Here is an 18674-nt window from a genome sequence, read left to right on the forward strand (position 1 = left end):
TCTGTGTGTTTTGTGTTGTGTGAAAAGCAAACATGTTAGACAAGAAAGTGTGTAAAATAAAAGACTTGTGTTGAACGTTTACCCGGCCCTCGCTTCCTCCTTGAGAAGAAAATCAGAGACCTTGTTACACGCGCCTGCCCTTTTGAATGTCTGTTGGAAGGTAAAAGTGTCCAAAACTCAAGAGCTTGAAGATTTAAATTTGAGAACTTGTACAATAAATATTTGTACAAGCAAGTCAATACTTATTATGCACGTAAGTTTTCTTTTGCCTCGTTCTGTGCATTTTGTGACCAAAGATGAGATCCACGCACCCCATTTTAATTTCATGTCTCTTTTAATATCCCTTTGGTTATTTACAGTCAATTGGTGATCAAAACGATAAAAATAAACATTAATTCTAATGACACTGTGCACGGATGACGTAAAAACAACTGCAACTTCTCTCTCGTTAATGTGCGCTGCGCTCATTCAACCGTAAACACTTGCTCGCTGAGCAGCCATTCTCTTAAAGAGACAGTACCAATTTAGTGCTTGTTGTTCATGTCAATGTAAACTCAATGTAAATCACACAAGTGCATATAAAAACATTCAACAAAGTGTGGTAATTTAGTAAGTGTAATAAATGTGTAAATACATAATTATTTAAAGGCACAATCATACATTATTTTATCTTCAGAAAACACTGTAAATACGAAAAGATTTAACAAATAGGCTCATGCTGCATCTATGCAAGGTCTTTTTTTTTTGTATAGTAGTTTTGATATAGTAGCACTTAAATTATAATTTTTATAATGTAATTATAAATTGTAATTATAAAATTATAGCCTAATTGTTATGTGTAATTCTATGTTAATTATGAGGTTCCAACCTTGTAAATATTTTGTTAAAAATATATTGTATGACATTTCAAATAGAGGCAATAGCTTGTATCAATATTAAAAATGCAATTTCATGACATCATATGAATTGACAGAATGTGAAATGTGTAAATTTTGAAAAAAGCTAAAAAGTGATTAAACTTATGAAAAGTGAAATACAAAATAAAATGTACAATCCTGCATACTATATTGTGTGAAGTCATAAATCGAGTCAGGGGCAACTTCACACACACACACACACACACACACACACACGCGTGTGTGTGTGTGTGTGAAGATGCCTCCTCCTCGGTTTGTTTAACATCTTTTTCAGTTTTCAGTCTCATTCCGCTTACATATCGTCAAAAGTCTGGCAAGTAGGGGGCCTAGGTAGCTCAGTGAGTATTGACGCTGACTACCACCCCTGGTGTCACGAGTTTGAATCCAGGGCGTGCTGTGTGACTCCAGCCAGGTCTCCTAAGCAACCAAATTGGCCCGGTTGCTAGGGAGGGTAGAGTCACATGGGGTAACCTCCTTGTGGTCACCATAATGTGGATCGCTCTCAGTGGGGCCTGTGGTGAGTTGTGCGTGGATGCCACGGAGAATAGCGTGAAGCCTCCACATGTGCTACGTCTCCGCGGTAACACGCTCAACAAGCCACGTGATAAGATGCACGGGCTGACTGTCTCAGATACGGAAGCAACTGAGATTCGTCCTCCGCCACCCGGATTGAGGCGATTCACTACGCGACCACAAGGACCTAGAGTGCATTGGGAACTGGGCATTCCAAATTAGGGAGAAAAGGGGAGAAAAAAGAAAAAAAGGTCTGGCGAGTAAAAACAAAAATTGACTAGCCAATGGCGATTCTTTCTCCAACAGGTCCGTAGAGGATTGATAATAATAATAATATGTTTCAATGTTTGATTTAAAGGAAATTTTTGTTTAATTAAGTACATAATTATTGCACTAATACACACTGTAATAATTTTGTATGATGGGTCACCACAAACTACCGGTAGTTAAGAACCACCATTTAAGTTATTGTATATTTTGCATTAAAAAATAAAATAAAATAGGACTAAATTTTTTTTTTTTACAATGAATCACATTTATTTTATAATGAATTACAGTAAAAAAAATAAAAAAAAATTTTTTTTTACAAATATGATATAATGTAATGTTTTTAAGTCAACATAAGTTAAAGGCAGTACAACAAATACTACCACGCTGTATTAATAAAAATATTTTATATTTATGTAATTTTTTATTATTGTTTTTTTTTTTTTTTTTCAGTAATGAGAACAAGATTTTTTGCATTACGGTAATGAGAACTAGAAGAACAATTGGGTTCATTGTCATTAGTGAAAATAAAGTCACTAACTGTGCTTTCAAGTGTGACATCAGTAGAAAGAACAACAAAGAGTGAAAGATAAAGAGAGAAACAGTATCATTCAGGGCATGTTTGAAATTGCTACCTCCTATTTTACAGAGAGAAATGAGAGGATGGAAGAGAAGGGAAAAAATGTGAGAAAAATGAGTTGGAGGGCAACGTACAGCAGCAAAGCGGTCCACTTCAAACCGGTTGCTTAGGATAAAACAGGCCTCAGCATCATCCATCCTTCAGCCAGTCAGGACAAAGAGGATCAAAGAGAGCAGAGAAACAGGTCAGGATCCATAACAGAGGAAAAAAGGAGGGGGCAGAGAGAGAACAGAGAGCACACAAACATGTATCAGATAAACGGAAAGTAAAAAATGCAAGTGAATATATTCTCAGGTTACTGAATGGTTTAAGCTGGTCTGTTCATCCAGCCTGGCCAAGCTGGTCTTCAGTTTGTCAACCTGCTGGTCTACTACCTTAACCAGCTGACAAGTGCCAAAAACCCCATCTAAAACCAGCAAACCAGACCAGGCTGGGAGGCCAACTAAGACCAGCAAACCATATTAGGATGGATTCAGCAGGGTTATTAAAAACCATAGAGACAGACTCACTGTAGGTCATGACTGAGGTGTCTTGCAGTAATCATAATTGTTTATATATCATATGATATATATATAATTCAGAAGGTCTTACTTAGCCCTCATCAGGTCCTGGTCTTTGAGAGCAGATCCCTGCAGGTAAATGACCCGTTGAGCCCACAGCGGGATATGGAGTACTCGCCGCACCTGGACGTCCATCTCAGCGGGACATAAGATGACCACATAGTAATCCTGGATATGATGAGCTCAAGTAAGTGGAAAAATGTCAGACAGGCACATATGCCCTCCATGCCGTTTATGCAATGTTCCACACTGCATGGAACTGATCTGTCTCTGTAATTCTTTATCCTGCATATGCTTTCAATAACCAGAATTATTTAATTTAAAATTTGTATAAAAATGTGGATCATTCAAATTCAGAAAGAACTGCAATGCATATGTGAGTTCAATTTTTCACCCACCCCTCCTGAAACCCCAGAGGATCATTCACACATAATTATATTTAGTCATTTAAATTGAGATTCTGTTAATCCCAGTACAAGAACCTCAGTTTCCAACCCTCCTGAAAAGGATTAAACAGCACACAGCGGTCTGTCTGATCTTAATTGGCATGAATGTACACACATTTACATGAGCACGTTTGCTAGTGTACATATGCATGCACGAATGTGCACATGCTCACCCACCTGCAGTCTGGGGTGCGCAAAGAACTCATTGAGGAAGTCCATGAGTAGGTCTATCTTCAGGCAGCTGACACACAACACCACGTGCTTCTCAGTCTGGGCACGGTAACGGCTGTAGTTCCCTCCAGACTTCTGTCGCTCCATCCACAAGAAAGCCAACTGCTCAAACTAAGAGAAATTGCAATGAGTAGAGCTTCATTAAAATGGTTTTAAAAAGAGGCATCAGACAATGCATGGCTTCTGTAGGGTTTTCAGGAAGAGATCTGTAAAATTACTGCAGGCAAGCTATTTCTGAGTACATGCTAATTCAAATAAATGTGTACTGTGGTTAGAGCAGGATATTTGATGATGTACTGTAGATTTGTCTTGTCTAGGAAATTGGGTTTATGTATATTGGTACTGTGTGTAAAAATATTGAGGTGCTGAAAATTGTGTGTCGATTGGTGTTGTTGATTTGTTTGTGTGGATATTGGTGTTTTAGATTTTGTGTCAAGTTAATAGTGGTGCTGTGTATTATTTGTGGGTATGTATTGGTGATGTTGTGGATCATGTATGTGATTATTGGCAGTGTTGTGAATTCCAAGGGTAGATCCTAGTTGTGTTGTGGAACATGTATGTAGATGTTGGCGGATCTGTGGATTTCATGTGTACTGTATATATTGATGCTGATGTGGATTGTGTGGGATCATATTGATGGTGTTGTGGATTGTGTAGATACACATTGATGGTATTGTGGATTGTGTGGGTACATATTGATGGTGTTGTGGATTGTGTAGGTACATATTGATGGTGTTGTGGATCAAGTTTGTAGATATTGGTGGTGTTGTGGATCATGTATTGTATGTAGATATTGGTGGTGCTGTGGATCATTTATGTAGATATTGGTGGTGCTGTGGATCATTTATGTAGATATTGGTGATGTTGTGGATCATGTATGTAATACTGGTGGTGTTTTGGATTGTGTAGGTACATATTGATGGTGTTGTGGATTGTGTGGGTACATACTGATGGTGTTGTGGATTGTGTAGGTACATATTGATGGAGTTGTGGATCAAGTTTGTAGATATTGGTGGTGTTGTGGATCATGTGTGTAGATATTGGTTGTGTTGTAGATTATTTATGTAAATATTGGTGGTGTATGAAGATATTGGTGGTATTGTGGATCATGTGTATAGATATTGGTGGTGTTGTGGATCATGTATGTAGATATTGGTGGTGTTGTGGATCATATGTGTAGATATTGGTTGTGTTGTAGATTATTTATGTAGATATTGGTGGTGCTGTGGATAATGTATGTAGATATTGGAGGTAATGAGGATAATTTATGTAGATATTGGTGATGTTGTGGATCATGTATGTAGATATCGATGGTGCTGTGGATCATGTATGTAGATATTGGTGGTATTGAGGATCATTTATGTAGATATTGGTGGTGTTGTGGATCATGTATGTAGATACTGGCGGTGCTGTGGATCATGTATGTAGATATTGGTGGTGTTGTGGATCATGTATGTAGATATTGGTGGTATTGAGGATCATTTATGTAGATATTGGCGGTGCTGTGGATCATGTATGTAGATATTGGTGGTGTTGTGGATCATGTGTGTAGATATTGGTGGTGTTGTGGATCATCTGTGGAGATACTGGTAGTGTTGTGGATCATTTATGTAGATATTGGTGGTGCTGTGGATCATGTGTGTAGATATTGGTGGTGCTGTGCATCATGTATGTAGATATTGGTGGTGTTGTGGATCATGAATGTAGATATTGGTGGTGTTGTGGATCATGTATGTAGATATTGGTGGTATTGAGGATAATTTATGTAGATATTGGTGGTGTTGTGGATCACATGTGTAGATATTGGTGGTGTTGTGGATCATCTATATAGATATTGGTGGTGCTGTGGATCATGTATGTAGATATTGGTGGTGTTGTGGATCATGTGTGTAGATATTGGTGGAGTTGTGGATCATGTATGTAGATATTGGTGGTGTTGTGGATTGTGTAGGTACATACTGGTTGTGGATCATGTGTGCAATTATTGGGGGTGTTGTGGATCGTGTATATAGATATTGATTGTGTTGTGGATTGTTTAGGTACATATTGGTGTTGGATCATGTATGTAATTACTGGTGGTGTTGTGGACAATTTATGTAGACACTGGTGGTGTAGTGGACCTTGTGTAGCTATTGGTGGTGTTATAGTTCATGTGCAGGCCTGGATCTAGAACTGTGACATATGGGGGGCAATGACCAACGACAGAGGGGTGAGGAGTGTCTTCCGTGTGTGCCAATATTTTTTATGGTGTTGCACGAGTGTTTCTTGAGCTCACTCGCATTAGGGTTATAGTTATCGTCATGACGCCAAGTACTTCACTTGCACATGTGGATTCTGTGGGTAGATATTGGTGGTGTTTTTGTTATGGATTCTGTGTGTATATCTTAATGGTGTTGTGGATTGTGTGTGTATATATTGACAATGTTGTGGATTGTGTGTGTATATATATTGATGGTGTGGAGGATCGTGTATTTAGATATTGGTGATGTTGTGGATTGTGTGTGTATTGATGGTGTTGCTGATTGTGTTGGTAGATACTGGTGGTGTTTTTGATTATGCAGGTAGATATTGATGTGTTATTGATCATGCAGGTAGATACTGATGGTGTTGAGGATTGTGTGTGTAGATATTAGTGGTGTTTTTGTTGTGGATTATGAGTGTATATATTGATGGTGTTGTGGATTTTGTGTGTATATATTGATGATGTTGTGGATTGTGTGTGTATATATTGATGGTGTTATGAGTTGTTTATGAGGATAATGAATCTGTAATGGATTGTGTATATATATTGATGGTGTTGTGAATTGTATGGGTAGATATTGGTGCTGTTGTGGATTGTGAATTTACATATTGGTGGTGTTATTGATCGTGCTGGTAGTTATTAGTGGTGTTGGGAATTGTTTGAGTAGATATTGGCAGTAAGCTGGGCTGTGTTTTTATAAATTTCCAACATTAAAGAGCTTTAAACTTTTCTTTAATAGCAGGTGTTCATGTCTCAGCTAAGATTTGAGGCGTTTTATCAAGAGCCGTGGGTATTGTCTGATATTCAGTGGCTTTTAGGCTATTTGGGAATAGAGATTTGGCACTGTTTAATTGCAATAGAAGCTACAAAATAAAAACTCATTGCAATGTGTGCACAGGGAGGGATGGGATATGCTAGCTGCTGTCAGTTTGTGCTATGGGATGCCTCTCTACGGGCCAACAGCTATACTGGAGATTTCCCCAGTCAGGCAAGAAACAAACACACACACAAACACAGTATTGCCCATAACATTCCCGCACACACACCAGCTGCATGTGGGGGGTAGCAGTAAATGTCAGCTGTTTTTTTGTGAATGAAAAGAGTAGGAGGGCCTTGCTGGACCCAGTGCCATTTTGTGTGCCGGAAACACTCCAGCCTCCCAAAGAGGAAGCTGGCAGGGAAGCCCTCACATCACACATGAAAGACAACCCCCTCTCTCATCTCAATCTCTCCTCAGCCCCATGGGAGACTTGTGCTGCATGAGTGTGTGAGAGACTTGTTCAGGTGAGTGTGTGTGTATAAGGCCAAATGCACACAAGTGCTGTGAAATAGTATTTCTTTTGTCTTTGTGTATAGCTCAAACAAAATCTATCATAAAACAAAGGCAGTCAGAGTAAACACAAAATACAGTTTTTAAATGATGTTTAAATGTTATTTATTGAAGCAAAAAAGTTATCCAATGCCAACTGGGCCTGTGTGAAAAAGTATTTGCCCCTTAGTTACCAAATCCCCAATTCTACGTAACTGCATTCATAATGGGTTCAGCTGGACTAGACACACACAGGTCTTATTACTGCCAGCCCTGTTCAGGCAAATCAACACCTAAACAGAACTTTTTCAGCAGCATGAAGTTGGCTAAATGATCCCAGTAGCACAATTTGCCAAGGTCGAAATAAATTCCAGAAATTAGGAAAAAAGTTACTGAATTACATCAGTCTGGGAAGGGTTACAAAGCTATTTCAAAGGCTCTGGGATACCAAAGAACCACAGTGAGAGCCATTATCTCCAAATGGAGAAAACTTGGCACAGTAGTGAACCTTCACAGAAGTGGCTGACCTTCCAAAATTCCTCCAAGAGCACAGCAACGACTCATGCAGGACGTCACAAAAAAAGCCAAGTACAGCATCCAAGGAACTGCAGGCCTCTCTCGCATCAATAAAGGTCACTGTTCATGACTCCACTATCAGAAAGACACTGGCCAAAAATGCCATCCATGGAAGAGTAGCGAGGCGAAAACGACTGCTAACCCAGAAGAACATTAAGGCTTGTCTGAATTTTGCAAAAACACACCTTGATGATCCTCAAGCATTTGTTCTGAAAATGTTCTGTGGACTGATGAGTCGAAAGTGGAACGTTTGGAAGACAGGGGTCCTGTTACATCTGGCGTAAATCAAACACAGAATTCCACAATGAGAACATCATACCTATGGTCAATCATGGTGGTGTGATGTATGGGGATGCTTTGCTGCTTCAGGTCCAGGGCAATTTGCAATAATTGAGAGAAACATGAATTCTGCTCTCTACCAGAATATCCTAAAGGAGAATGTCCAGTCATCAGTCCGTGAGTTGGAGCTCAAGCACAACTGGAATATGCAGCAAGACAATAGTCCAAAGCATAGGAATAAGTCCACCTCTGAATGGCTCAAAAGAAGCTAAATTTAAGTTTTGGAGTGGCCAACATATAGGTGTTGGATAACTTTTTTTCTTCAATAAAAAATATAAATATATCTGAAAACTGTATTTTGTGTTTACTCCGGTTGCCTTTGTTTTATGTTATATCTTGTTTGAAAATCTAAAACAATTTTATTTTGAAAAATACACAAAAACAGAAGAAATCAGCACTGTACATAACTGAAGCTCATCACCGACATACATTTAAAGACTCCCAGTTGTTGGTGTTGTGGGTTATGTGGGTAGATACTGATGGTGTTGTGGATCATGTATGTAGATATTGGTGGTGCTGTGGATTTTCTTTCTACTTCCCAACTGTAGTTACGATAACGAAATTAGTTCTTAAAGCTTGTGAGTTGGCTACGATCTGGGGCTTGCCTTAAGTGTATATGAAAGCTTGTGAGAGTTAATAAGAGAGTTTATATGTTGGACTAAACACATGAACAAGTGCATCAAATACTGCGAAAGGCACCAGCTGTGCTGTATCTTAAAGGGGCTTCAAACACAATGTGATTCAGCTCAGTGCTTTTGTCATCGTAACCACATGATATTTGCATAAAGTGTCTGACAGATGAAAATAAAAGCAGAAAGCCTTCGTCATATAATTTGGATTACGTGAAAGCACTGTGGTACCACCACTGAGGAAACATGAAATCAAGATAAAACACTCCCATTCATTTATTAGATCCACTGCAAATGTACTACAGTAAAAGTATATAATATATATATATATATATATATATATAATGTATGTTTTCTTCATTACGGTGTAGCTTGGATTACTTGGCACTGCTCCATACACATTAGATTACCGATCCCTCAGGAAATAAATAATGTTGGTGAGATCAATCCCAGATAGAGACTCTGCTTATTTATGAACACTGATTCACAGAGTGTGGGGTTGAAGTGTATGTGTTCGGGGGTGATTTTGTAGCACTGTTTTTGTTGTACAATACACTTGCCTGAGGCCGAACTATAAGTGCATTTCTTTTTTTTATGCACCTATAATAAATATTACAATATGTAATATTTGGTATTAATATTAAAACTCCTTTAGTGTAAATCGCCCTTTTTGGGGTGATTGTTACAAACCATAACAATACAAAAAATCTTAATGGTTCTAAAAAAACAGGCTTAGATGGATAGTTCACCCAAAACAAAAAATTCTCTCATCTTACTCACCTTCATGACATTCCAGATGTGTATGACTTTCTTTCTTCTGCTGACCACAAATAAAGATTTTTAGAAGAACATCTCATCTCTGTAGGTCTATAAAATGCAAGTGAGTGGTGAACAGATCTTTGAAGCTCCAAAAAGCACATAAAGGCAGCATAAAAGTAATTCATAAGACACCAGTGGTTTAATCCATGTCTTCAGAAGCAATATGATATGTGTGTGTGAAAAACAGATCAATATATCAGTCCTTTTTACTATAAATTTTCCTCTCTGCCCAGTAGGTGGTGATATGCATGAAGAATGTGAATCGCTAGGGCTGTCACGATTATGAAATGTGCCTGTCAAACAAATAATTGTGATTATGAATATTAATTGTCTGTTTTAGGGCTACAGTATGACAATTAATTGTATCTATTAGGGCTTTCACGATTAATTGTCATATTGTCATATTTCTTACGGTACATGTTGCTGAATGAGACACAAAAACGTGCCGTTGATGGCATTTATGTATTTACTCAAAATTCCCTTATTTGTGCATTAAAATGTGATTAGAAGTTGAAGTGCACAATAATAACAGTTATTTCAAATAACCACTGTCAGGTCAAGTAATCACAATCAGACAATTATTTAATAATTGTGTCAGGCCTACGAATTGCCAAAAACAAAAGAAGAATGTGAAAGTGAAAGTGGAGATTTATAGTAAAAAATGACTTAAATATTTATCTGTTTCTCACCCACTCCTATCATATTGCTTCTGAAGACATGGATTAAACCACTGGAGACTTATGGATTAATTTTATGCTGCCTTTATGTGCTTTTTGGAGCTTCAAAGTTTTGGTCACCATTCACTTACACTGTGAGGACCTACAATGGTGAGATGTTCTTCTAAAATTCTTCATTTGTGTTCTGCAAAAGAAAAAAAATCATACACATCTGAGATAGAACGAGGGTGAATAAATGATGAGAGAATTTTCATTTTTGGGTGAACTATCCCTTTAACTTTCTTAATGGTAAATACAATTCCTTTATTTCTAAATTCGATCTGTGCACATTTTTGTGAGATTCCCCCATCCCCACATAAGGTAGATATATAGACTGTATGTACAAATAATACACACAATCAATAAGAAGAGGAGGATGAGGATGAGTTGGTCAGCAAATGTGTTTGATTTACCTGTATTGGCAGAACTATAAGAGCCACACAGATCATGATGACCACTAGCAGTTGAGAGGGCCAGATCTGAGGTGTGACGTCACCAAAGCCCACCGTAGAGAAGGTGACCACACAGAAGTACAGAGAGTCAAACAAAGTCAGGTTGTTCCCTGCTCGCTCCAGATGCTGAATACCACAAATACTGCAAAAGAGAGAAACAAAACTAAGAAACAGAGACTGTATAAGAAAGAGTGAGGATGTAAGAATCAGCTCACAAGTGCTCAGTATCTCTATAAAACCAGCAAACCAGACCAGCCAACCAGCTTAGGTTTTTTTTTTTCAACAGGGAATAAATAACTTCCGTTCGCTTTGTCATTGCAAATGCCAGTATGTGTGAACACCCCCTTAATAGAGATTTTATGCTTTTCAGGTGGACAGGTTAAAAGAGATTTACAGGTGTACGGCAAGCCAGTGGGTTTATACAATCAACAAAGAGTACAAAGCATGTTGTAATAAACACAATCCTGAACACAATAACTGTACGGTGAGCCACGCACAAGACAACAGGATGTGGGTTATCTTTCAGCTGGTTTGTATGTGTGTGAGAGAGTGTGTGTGCATTCAGTGCGTGTGTTTGCTCTGTGTTGAAGGGCTTGTTGAGTCAACACGCAGCTGTCAGTGGTGAAAAGGTCATTTTCTCCCTTCTGTTTTACAATCGCCCCGTTACCCTGCACATTCAGCACCTCCCTGCTATTTGCATCACAGAACAAAAACCTGCTTTTTAATTAATAAGCACTTTATAAACATCATCCTGTTATCTCCTTACCTGACAGACAGACAATCGCGTCAGTTCCCTTGCTTCCTATTTCGTGCATGACTTAACCTCCAGTGTGCTGTTTGTCTGCACTGGTCTCAGAACAGTTTGAAATGCACTGTATTTTAATTATATAATATAAAGCCTCTGAAAGCAACATTTTTCAGCTTTTTGATGAACCCATTGATTCTCAGTGTGATAATGCACAGTGAATATAGGATTTCTAAGGAAAAATAGAGCTCTTATCCACTATAGTTTGTTTGACGTTGTGGCATTTCGCAATAAAATTGCTCAGAGTTAAAAATGGCATATCGGATGAAACTAGAGACTCTCATCTTCTGACTTAAACAGGTTTCAATTAAAAAAATTAAAAAAATCTTCCCAGATGTAATTTTGTTGCCATTTCTCCCAAAGACAAACTTTGCTGAGATCGGCACCATGTTGTTTTGTCGAAAGTTTAAGCCTTTACTAACAGCCTAGAGTGTCCTGAACTGAGATCAGTCGGTTTAAATGAATTTAAATTATGCGTTGTGTATTGTGAAGCCAAAATACACTATATTGCCAAAAGTATTCGCTCAACCATCCACATAATTGAATTCAGGTGTTCCAATCACTTCCATGGCCACAGGTGTATAAAATGAAGCACCTAGGCATGCAGACTGCTTCTACAAACATTTGTGAAAGAATGGTCCACTCTCAGGAGCTCAGTGAATTCCAGCGTGGTACTGTGATAGGATGCCACCTGTGCAGGTCCAGTCGTGAAATTTCCTCGCTACTAAATATTCCACAGTCAACTGTCAGTGGTATTATAACAAAGTGGAAGCTGATTGGGAATGACAGCAACTCAGCCACGAAGTGGTAGGCCACGTAAAATGACAGAGCAGGGTCAGCGGATGCTGAGGCACATAGTGCGCAGAGGTCGCGAACTTTCTGCAGAGTCAATCGCTACAGGCCTCCAAAGTTCACGTGGCCTTCAGATTAGCTCAAGAACAGTGCGTAGAGAGCTTCATGGAATGGGTTTCCATGGCTGAGCAGCTGCATCCAAGCCATACATCACCAAGTGCAATGCAAAGCGTCGGATGCAGTGGTGTAAAGCACGCCGCCACTGGACTCTAGAGCAGTGGAGACGCGTTCTCTGGAGTGACGAATCACGCTTCTCCATCTGGCAATTGATGGACGAGTCTGGGTTTGGCGGTTGCCAGGAGAACGGTACTTGTCTGACTGCATTGTGCCAACTGTGAAGTTTGGTGGAGGGGGGATTATAGTGTGGGGTTGTTTTTCAGGAGCTGGGCTTGGCCCCTTAGTTCCAGTGAAAGGAACTCTGAATGCTTCAGCATACCAAGAGATTTTGGACAATTCCATGCTCCCAACTTTGTGGGAACAGTTTGGGGATGGCCGCTTCCTGTTCCAACATGACTGCACACCAGTGCACAAAGCAAGGTCCATAAAGACATGGATGAGCGAGTTTGGTGCGGAAGAACTTGACTGGCCTGCACAGAGTCCTGACCTCAACCCGACAGAGCACCTTTGGGATGAATTAGAGCGAAGACTGCGAGCCAGGCCTTCTCGTCCAACATCAGTGTCTGACCTCACAAATGCGCTTCTGGAAGAATGGTCAAAAATTCCCATAAACACACTCCTAAACCTTGTGGAAAGCCTTCCCAGAAGAGTTGAAGCTGTTATAGCTGCAAAGGGTGGGCCGACGTCATATTAAACCCTATGGATTAAGAATGGGATGTCACTTATGGGATGTTCATATGTGTCTAAAGGCAGATGAGCGAATACTTTTGGCAATATAGTGTATAACATCCACGCATGTGTACACGGGGTCGCATGAGGTTAACCCTTATGCGTCAATAAAAATAAAAAAAGTTACCCAGAGGTCCTTAGAGGACAAAAATGTCCACATCAAAAAACTGCCAGAATAATACTATATATTAATATTATTTTCCACTTTCAATTAGTTAATTATTTTAACCAACATCAGTCCTGATCATAACTACCAAATATTCATTCATTTTCAGGATTTTAACCCTTTAAATGCCAGTTTGTTTATATAATGCCACTGTTGTTTTTTTATGAAAAAACAAAAAATGAATTATTTTCCATATACAAAATGCTAAGGAGAATTTTTTGGTGGGGGGATTATCACAGTCTGGGATATGTCAATGATTAGCAACAACATTGATTTTGATGCATTATTATTTTTTGTGCAGTGTCAGATTTAAAACACACTCAGGAACTTAGAGGACAAAAATGCCCACGTCAAAAACTGCCATAAAAATATTATATATTAATCCTATTTTCCACTTTCACTGACTTTCCAATTTCACTGACTACCAAATAATCATTCATTTTCAGGATTTTAACCCTTTAAATGCCACTTTGTTTATATAATGCCACTGTTGTTTTTTTTACACACACACACACACACACACACACACACACACACACACACACACACACACACACACACACACATGTTGGTGCATCTATCCTCATGAGGACTCTCCATAGACATAATTATTTTTATACTGCACAAACTATAGATTCTATCCCCTAACCCTACCCCTAAACCTAACCCTCACAAAAAACTTTCTGCATTTTTACATTTTCAATAAAATATCGATTAGTATGTTTTTTTAAGCAATTTGAATTATGGGCACACTAGAAATGCCCTCATAAACCACATTTATAACATAATACTCTTGTAATTACCAGTTTGTAACCTAAAACAATTTCCTTGTAAACCATTTAAACCTGCCCACACACACACATACACACACACATACACACACACATACACACACACACACAAACACACAAATTTCTCAATACACACATACAAAACACACTCGGACATCCATACCAACACACCCACACAATTTTAGCTGCATCATTTATTCATCTGGCCTACAGTACTCTATAATACAGCAAACAGAAAATAGGAAAAAAGCATGTATTTGCTGCATAGGCTAAACATGAGAAAAATGGCGCCATCTGGTGGAAAATATAAAAAAAATAATATATATATTTTGAAGTCAGGGCTCCTGAATGAAAGCATAATAGCATAATATCATAGAATTCATGATTTTATACTTTAATGGCACTGGGATCAAATATTGCAGTTTTAATGGGTTTCAATGGGGACATTGTTGTCCTGAAGGTCCTGAGTGTAACTATTTTGTGTACACAGTGTATTATAGATGTATTATAGGAACTGAGGTTGAAATATCAAAATTCCCCCCAAAATACACACCTTTGGCAAAAGATATGCTGTTGGCATTAACACAGCCAAAATGATAGAAAACACAAAAATGAAAAATACAAAAATGTTCCGAAGGTTAAAGCAGGATAAATGTACTTTTCTTTTTCAATTGCATGAGCTACTAAGACTTGTGTTCAGAAAATGTATCTTGCATTAAGTTTATTTGTTTAATTCCAACTGTATCTTTTTTTTCTTGTTTCAAGCACAATTCTGACAAAATTTTGCTATGTTTATGCTTAAACAAGGAAAAACAATGCCAACAGCAAAAGAAAAATAAACTTAATTCAAAATATATTCTTTGGATCATCATCATGTGGAGGATGATATTTTACTGGAAAACAAGACAAAAAAACTGAGTAAGAATGTTTTTGCAGAATATTTCTGCAGTGTGTACAAACTCGTATTATTATGTACAATTTAAAGGAGCCACATTCTACATTTCTTTAGCATTTTAGTTTTTCCCAATCCAAGGCCTGTCCCAAATATCAGTCTTTCACGTTGGTCCTTAGTGCTTATGCAGGTGATGCAGGTTCAAATTCAGCCTGTGCATCTCCCCAAAAATCTCACTCTCCACTGTCTCACTTGTAAAGAAACAAAAGCCATAAAAAAGTCTTTTTTTTTCTCACCAGGTGAAGATGAGGCAGAGTAGAGTGCTGATGAGGATGAGCACCTGATTGAACATGGCTGAGTGTGTGCGCTGTATCGCTCTGTGCAGGTCATTCTAAAAAAATAAATGAAGGAGGAGAAACATGGGGACAGAAGAAGGCAGAGAGGGAAGATTGTGAGACAGTTTAATAACATAGTGCCACTGTGCTCAAAAAAATGATGGAAACAAAAACAATCGACATGAGGTCTGGCAAATCTGATAACCATAAAGCTTTCAGCAGCACATGACAGCAGATACTAGTGTTGGGTTCGAGTCCACATTAGTCGAGTCCGAGTCAAGTCCGAGTCTTTAAACAATCGAGTCCGAGTTGAGTCCGAGTCCAAAAGGGGGTGGGTCGGACTCAAGACTTAGTCCATAACAGAGAAGAGTCCAAATGGATCTGTTCATGAATCTGAATTAAAATTGTAACCGTAAACTCAACATCAATATTTTAAGCTTATTTTAAAATTCACAACTAAGAAAAACAGTTTGTCAATATTAATGTAACAAAAACACCTCTGTAGCCTTTCATATATAAACTCAGCAAAAAAGAGAGGTCCTCTCATTTTCAATTGCTTTTATTTTCAGCAAATTTAACATGTAAATATTTGTATGAACATAAAAATATTCAACAACTAAGACATAAACTGAACAAGTTTCACAGACATGTGACTAACAGAAATGGAATAATGTGTCCCTGAACAAAGGGGGGGGACTTCAAAATCAAAAGCAACAGTCGGTATGTGGTGTGGCCACCAGCTGCATTAAGTACTGCATTGCATCTCCTCCTCATGGACTGCACCAGATTTGCCAGTTCTTGCTGTGAGATGTTACCCCACTCTTCCACCAAGGCACTTGCAAGTTCCTGGACATTTCTGGGGGGAATGGCCCTATCCCTCACCCTCTGATCCAACAGGTCCCAGACGTGCTCAATGGGATTGAGATCTGGGCTCTTCGCTGGTCATGGCAGAACACTGACATTCCTGTCTTGCAGGAAATCACACACAGAACGAGCAGTATGGCTGGTGGCATTGTCATGCTGGAAGGTCATGTAAGGATGAGCCTGCAGGAAGGGTACCACATGAGGGAGGAGGATGTCTTCCCTGTAATGCACAGCGTTGAGATTGCCTGCAATGACAACAAGCTCAGTCCGATGATGCTGTGACACACCGTCCCAGACCATGACGGACCCTCCACATCCAAATCGATCCCGCTCCAGAGTACAGGCCTTGGTGTAACGCTCATTCCTTCGATAAATGCGAGTCCGACCATCACCCCTGGTGAGACAAAACCACGACTCGTCAGTGAAGAGCACTTTTTGCCAGTCCTGTCTGGTCCAGCGAAGGTGGGTTTGTGCCCATAGGCGACGTTGTTGCCGGTGATGTCTGGTAAGGACCTGCCTTACAACAGGCCTACAAGCCCTCAGTCCAGCCTCTCTCAGCCTATTGCGAACAGTCTGAGCACTGATGGAGGGATTGTGCGTTCTTGGTGTAACTCGGGCAGTTGTTGTTGCCATCCTGTACCTGTCCCGCAGGTGTGATATTCAGATGTACCGATCCTGTGCAGGTGTTTTTACATGTGGAATGCTACTGAGAGGACGATCAGCTGTCCTTCCTGTCTCCCTGTAGCGCTGTCTTAGGTGTCTCACAGTACGGACATTGCAATTTATTGCCCTGATCACATCTGCAGTCCTCATGCCTCCATGCAGCATGCCTAAGGCACGTTCACGCAGATGAGCATGGACCCTGGGCATCTTTCTATTGGTGTTTTTCAGAGTTAGTAGAAATGTCTCTTTAGTGTCCTAAGTTTTTATAACTGTGAGCTTAATTGCCTACCGTCTGCAAGCTGTTAGTGTCTTAACGACCGATCCACAGGTGCATGTTCATGAATTGTTTATGGTTCATTGAACAAGCATGGAAAACATTGTTTAAACCCTTTACAATAAAGATCTGTAAAGTTATTTGGATTTTTACAAAATTATCTTTAAAATACAGCGTCCTGAAAAAGGGATGTTTCTTTTTTGCTGAGTTTATATTTTATTAGTATCCTGCTGAACAGACTTGGTGGTTTCAGAATTAAGGCATATGCTTTAGGTGTATGAAGACAGTTCTTATTGCGTTCTGTTGATATTACAGTTATTTGTTGCTTTTTCCCCTCCACTCAAACATAGACTAAAGAAAGTGAAAGCTGCGTTAGTCATTACAACCAAGGTTATTATATTCCGAATTTTAATGTAGTTTTTGTTTCTACTTCATTTTCAATTTGTCAATTTAATTTAGTTTTATTTCTTTCTGAATCTTTTTCCTCTATCTGCCGACTGATTTGGGAAAATACACACTGTACAAATGTGTCAACACAGTAGTAATTAGCACTCGCTGAGAAGTTACGTCTCACGATTTGACTGCAAATGCTACATCCAAAAACACTGGAAAAGCCCACTGATAATATTAGGGCCATGTCATCACGGACATGATTTTCTAGATAATTTGTGGGAAAACACACGATGCAGGGCAGTTCTGTGTGCTGCTCGTGTACCTAAATCCATGATGTGTCCGTGTGTGTCTCGCAGCAGCTGCCGCAGAAGATAAAATAAAAAATAATTATTATTGACGTTTGCTTGAGCGGCAGCCACATTGGTCTGCAATCAGTCTGAAATCTTTAAATACCAACCAAAGAAAATTTCAATGAGCTCTTCTTTAACCACAAAAACATGGAGAATAATAATTTGAGTCATAAATTTAACAGAATTGTCCTTCAAAAGTGTCAGATGTAGGCCAAAGAAGACATGCATAAATTACCCGCTGCTTTACAATAAAAATAAAATAAAATAAACATTTAAAATAAAATTGTCATAACCAACTAAATATGACTTGTAACATGAAGTGTAGCTTCATACACAAACTCTGTCATTAAATAATACATTGATTTTATAGTCTATAATTAAATTATAAACAAAACATTTCACTGCCCAAAAAAGCCTAATATTTTATTGTGCATAGTTAAATGTTGTGAATGGTTGACAAATGCTGTAAAAGAATATATTTTAAGCAGCTCGTCAATGCTTTAAAAATAGGCAATCAATAATAAATTGGCGCTGTTTATCTGTTTAGAGTTGCTGTCTGCTTTAGCAATAATGATTTTTTCCCCCGACTATTTAAAAAGTTACACAGTTAGTTCATCAAGCTATTATGGACCAGTTCAAGCTGACAGCACTGCATGGACCACAAGAGACTACAGAAGCCTACATGTGTAGATACATTACGCCTAAAACGACTTAATATCCAATATTAATACTATTTTTATGTATTTTTATTTCGATTTGCTGTTTTTAGTAAACTGTGAGAGGATGT

The 18674-nt window shown here is 38.7% G+C and overlaps 1 protein-coding gene across 1 annotated transcript in view; it reads right to left on the bottom strand.

Annotated features, from left to right (window-relative positions):
• LOC127450604 (potassium channel subfamily T member 2) overlaps positions 1 to 18674 on the bottom strand; it is a 142341-nt gene that overhangs the window by 50270 nt on the left and 73397 nt on the right. The window contains exons 8-12 of the mRNA XM_051714842.1: positions 15305 to 15399; positions 10618 to 10798; positions 3521 to 3685; positions 2929 to 3065; positions 2412 to 2475 (exon numbers count right to left, since the gene is read on the bottom strand). Of these exons, the coding sequence (XP_051570802.1) occupies positions 2412 to 2475; positions 2929 to 3065; positions 3521 to 3685; positions 10618 to 10798; positions 15305 to 15399 (642 nt within the window). The remainder of the gene's footprint in view (positions 1 to 2411; positions 2476 to 2928; positions 3066 to 3520; positions 3686 to 10617; positions 10799 to 15304; positions 15400 to 18674) is intronic.

Source organism: Myxocyprinus asiaticus, chromosome 13, assembly GCF_019703515.2.
Source record: "Myxocyprinus asiaticus isolate MX2 ecotype Aquarium Trade chromosome 13, UBuf_Myxa_2, whole genome shotgun sequence".
Classification (NCBI taxonomy): Eukaryota; Metazoa; Chordata; class Actinopteri; order Cypriniformes; family Catostomidae; genus Myxocyprinus; species Myxocyprinus asiaticus.